A 5,022-nucleotide genomic window follows, 5' to 3' on the forward strand; every position below is an offset into this window, starting at 1 on the left:
TTTGATTATTTTAAGGTTATCAATGTGGCCACATGTCTATGACCGGGTCTAAATTTTGTAATTAACCTCAATATAATGAAAATTTTAAAAATTTTAAACTTCAAATTTTCTCCTTTCTACTTTCGAACTTAATATTCCACTAAATTAAACAAAACTCATACATAAAATAAACAATTCATTTTAACAAAATAAACTAAAATTTACTTTAATAAATACTTTGTTTTGCTCTTGTTCATGACAAGTTTTGGCCTACTGATATTTTTCCTGTAAGAATATTGTTAAAGAAGTACATGTCGGATTGTGTTGAGCTCACCAGTCAGAGCCAAAAATGAAAATGAAGATTAAAAGACTTGGATATTATTGGCTAGCAATGACGTCCGATTACATGGATATAGCCAGAAAATGTCACCAATGCCAAGTGCATGGGGTGGTCTTACACCAGCCTCCGAATGTGCTACACCCAACTATTGCCTCGTGGCCATTCGAGTGTTGGGGCACGGACATAATAGGTCCGATAGACCCTCCACCTTCTAAAGGACACAGGTTTATACTTGCCGCTACAGATTATTTCTCCAAATGGGCAGAGGCAGTACCATTACGTGAGGTTACGGCATAGCACGTCCTTATATTTTTCAAAAGCCAAATTGTCTACCATTTCTGAGTACCGTGAAGAATAATTTAAGATAATGGGACAGCTTTCAGAAGCACAAAGATCAATAATTTTATCAAAAGACATGGAATAAATTGGAGATACTCTACGATTTACTATCCTAGAGCACATGGTCTGGTCGAGGCTTTCAACAAAACACTGGTACAGATTTTGAAGAAAACACTGGATGAAAACAAAAGGGATTGGCACAACAAACTATTAGAAGCCATGTGGGCCTATCGGACAACTTTCAGGACTCCCCGGAGCCGAGGCCGTGCTACCGCTAGAAATCCAGATACCATCTCTCAGAGTCGACATTGCCAACCAACTCACAACGGAAGAAAGTGCGAAACTCAGACTTGAAGAACTGAAGAGTCTCTCAGGAAAAGAGCTAGAAGCACAACAACATTTGGAGGTTTACTAGAAAAAGATGGTACAAGCCCATGATAAATTGGTCTGCCCAAGGACATTCAAAGTTGGCGACCTCGTACTTGTGCTCAAAAGGTCTATTATTGCATACCACAAAATAGGTGAAAATTTTGAGCCAACTTGGGAGGTACCATTTGTCATTGAAAAGGTCTATACAGGAGGAGCCTACTAGTTAGTGGACTTCCAGGGCAAATGACCTATGTTACCAATAAACAGACGATATCTGTAAACTTATTATGCAACCTGACGCCGCTTGCCTCTGCTTGCTTTGAAACTTTGGAAACTTTGATTGTTTTAGGGGTATCTATGTGGCCAAATGTCTATGACCAGGTCCAAATTTTGTAATTAACCTCAATAAAATGAAAATTTTGAGAATGAAATTTTAAACTTCAAATTTTCTTCTTTCCACTTTTGAGTATAATGTTCCACTAAATTAAACAAAAATCATACAAAAAATAAACAATTTATTTCACCAAAACAAACTAAAATTTACTTTAATAAATACTTTGTTTTGTTCATGTTCAAGACAAGTTTTGGTCCACTGACATTTTTCCTGTCGTCTGCAGAAAAATATTAGGACAGAGGCTGATCTTTGCTTCCCAGGATGGCTGGAGCCTCGCACTAAATGAGGAAATGGCTCTGTAGGGTAGTACCATAGACTTTAACATGGATTTTAACCAGGTTGACATGGACTACGAAGGTCCTCTCATGGAAGTAGTCAGCTGCAAAGAGAAAGAGGGATTGCCTTCACTACTGAGAACGACCGCTAAAATTAATGTTTCACACAATAGCAAGAACGTGATGACAGAGCAAGATCTGATGGAAGGGCCCAGTCATCTGCCCTCCATGGTAGCTAGACCAGTCGGGGTCCTAGTAGCCGCCAATAACAAACGACTGCCAAGTACTTTGCTTCAAAGAACACAACACAGAAACGCCAGTCGCAAGAAGCAGAGAGCTTTTCTATGACAAGAACGCAGACTTCAGAGAGAGACGAATAACTTAGAGACAAACAACTTGCTCACCCCTACTATTCCTGAGGGGCATATTTATGATCCAGACCTAAAAGAAACTTCTACTAGCCTACCCACCATAGATGAAGAGCAAGGGTTCGTGACAGAGTCAGATACACTTTCAGTTTTAGATGTTTTATGCAAGGGTTGCCTGACGTGCAACGCTGAAATATCGGTCGGGACATCAGCCACGGGTCTGTTTGTAGAATGCCCGGATTGCAGTGTTCTACATTTACAGCGTTTCAGTACATTGTAAGAGTATACCTCAAGCACCGATCGGTCTCAGACATCATATTTTATGATGGATGAGCCATACGTCCCACTGGGGACAGATCAGTATGTACCATGAAGCCCAGGGTTGTACATCCCGCTAGATGCCGAGTCTCATGTTCCATATCAACCAGTGCAAGTTTGGGTTCTTGCCAATGCTTGAAGGCAGGAACACCCGCAATAGCTACCGACCTCTAGTACAATGGAGTACTACAAGATAAGTAATGTAAATAAAAGAGAATTTGAATTTTATGAAGAAGTTCAGGGAAAATTCATCAACATACTGGAGGGATTAGAACTCTATACCAGAGTCTTCTTAGAGACTGACGGACAAAGTATACTTGACTGCATTTTTGACCTAAGGGACAGAGGTCGAGCAGGTTTACTTATAGAAAGGACCTATTCCGAGACAAGGAAATGGATACGAGGAGAAGGGAGGATTACTATCCAGTGTGGCTGCTGCTGCAATCCAGCTGGGATCCTCAGACACGATCAAGTATATCCACTACCGCTAATGATAAAGTGAATGTTCAAAAGAATGGTCAAATGGAATATTCTGCCAGCTACCTGCATCACAAACAGCTGCATCATTAACATATGTAACGAGGGAGACTGCATACCTCCTCACATTGATCATCATGATTTTGTAACACCCTTCTACACGTTCTCATTTCTGAGCAAGAGCAATATTTTATTTGAGAAAGTGATTGCCATCGTCAGCCCTGGTGAGTTCAGAGGTTCTGTAGAGATTCCTCTACCAGTCGGTTCAGTGCTCATTCTTAAAGGCAACGGTGCAAATATTGACAAACATTGCATTCCAAGGGTACGACACCGCAGGGTGTCTGTGACTTTCCACAGGATGGATGACTGCAAAATGCCATATGGACTCCAGCCGGACTCGGAACTAGAAGAGCTACTGTCATACGATCTATGAGAGGGTTGTACCTCTATGTACATGCGAAGGGAACTCTTATCATGGAGCATGGCTTAGAAGGTATACTTGATCAGTAGCTCGTCGTACCTGGAACAGATGATTAGAGAGTTCACTTTTTTTTTATATATAACAACATGATATGTATCTGATATATGCTGCCTACAATATATTCATAGCATGAGATGTTCTGAATGTATTTCGACATGGACTATATATTGTACCTTTTTGAAGTGTTAGCCTATGTTCGATCTATAACATCTTTATGGGAACAGATTAATAGAAATTTCTCTCAAAATGTGCCTTTTTCGTCAGTTGTCTTTTTGTGCGATGGATGAAAGTTGCGAACCTTGGTTCATAATTCAATTAACAAAGAACGAAACAACAAATCTTTAACAATAAATAAAATTTAACTAAAAATATTCACCAATGAATAAGCAACAAAACAAATTTCTTTTGAAAATCAACCAACTAAAATTAAAACTTTAAAAACATATTTTAAAAAATTTAATGTGATAAAAACAATAAGAAAAGGAAACAAATCTGTTGAGTGGATTCTCTCATTTTGGAGTTACTTACTCTTTGTGCGTGCAGCACAACCATCTTTATCTGCATTAACTCTCTTCACATCCCCGCGGAATTTCACATTCTGCACAAAACCCCATAAAACTCTGCAAATCTTCTTCAACAAAATCAACCTTTTCACGTGACACATTTCTGCAAATTCAACATCACTAACTCTCTACACTGTTTTCATATGAGGTCAGTACCCAAATTTTGACTCCCCATATCTGAAGATCGATGTGAGGCTCGCTTCAATGGATGTTAAGGCTTCCAATTTCTTAAAATTTCAAATTCTCCGAAGATCGGTGTAAGGCCCCCTTCAATGGATGTTAGGGCTTCTGATTCCTTCAAATTTGAAATTCTCAGAAGATCGGTGTGAGGCCCCCTTCAATGGATGTTAAGCCTTCCGATTTATTTAAATTTTAAATTCTTCAAAGATAGGTGTGAGGCCTTCTTCAATGGATGTTAAGGCTTCCGATTTCATTAAATTTCAAATTCTCCAAAGATTTGTGTGAGGCCCCCTTTAATGGATGTTAAGGCTTCTGATTCCTTCAAATTTCAAATTCTCAGAAGATCGGTGTGAGGCCCCCTTCAATGGATGTTAAGGCTTCCGATTCCTTCAAATTTCAAATTCTCCAAAGATCGGTGTGAGGCCCCCTTCAGCGGATGTTAAGGCTTCCGATTTCTTCACATATTCCCCACGAATTCACATGTGTGAATCTGCATATTTACTGCATAAGCACACATATTTTCTCGTTACCTCTTAAGTTGGATGTGAGTCTTTTCCTTTCCTTCTCAATGTAACACACATATTTTCTTGTCACCACTTGAGTTGGATGTGAGTTCTAGTGCTTTCCTTCCTAACATGACACACATATTTTCTCATTACCTCTTGAGTTGAATGTAAGTCTTGGTGCTTTCCTTCTCAATATAACACACATATTTTTTTGTCACCGCTTGGGTTGGATGTGAGTCCTAGTGCTTTCCTTCCCAACATGATGCACATATTTTCTTGTCACCGCTTGGGTTGGATGTGAGTCCTAGTGCTTTCCTTCCCAACATGATGCACATATTTTCTTGTCACCGCTTGGGTTGGATGTGAGTCCTAGTGCTTTCCTTCCTAACGTGATGCACATATTTTCTTGTTACCTCTTGAGTTGGATGTGAGT

General features: G+C 39.5%; 1 protein-coding gene across 1 annotated transcript; it reads left to right on the forward strand.

Annotated features, from left to right (window-relative positions):
* Positions 1-2,896: 2,896 nt before the first annotated feature.
* On the forward strand, positions 2,897-3,292 carry LOC110037339. Its single transcript, XM_020741967.1, has one exon. The coding sequence runs from the start codon at positions 2,897-2,899 to the stop codon at positions 3,290-3,292; it is 396 nt and encodes a 131-aa protein (XP_020597626.1).
* Positions 3,293-5,022: the final 1,730 nt, after the last annotated feature.

The sequence above is a fragment of the Phalaenopsis equestris genome, unplaced genomic scaffold (assembly GCF_001263595.1).
Source record: "Phalaenopsis equestris unplaced genomic scaffold, ASM126359v1 Scaffold218839, whole genome shotgun sequence".
In the NCBI taxonomy this organism is placed as follows: Eukaryota; Viridiplantae; Streptophyta; class Magnoliopsida; order Asparagales; family Orchidaceae; genus Phalaenopsis; species Phalaenopsis equestris.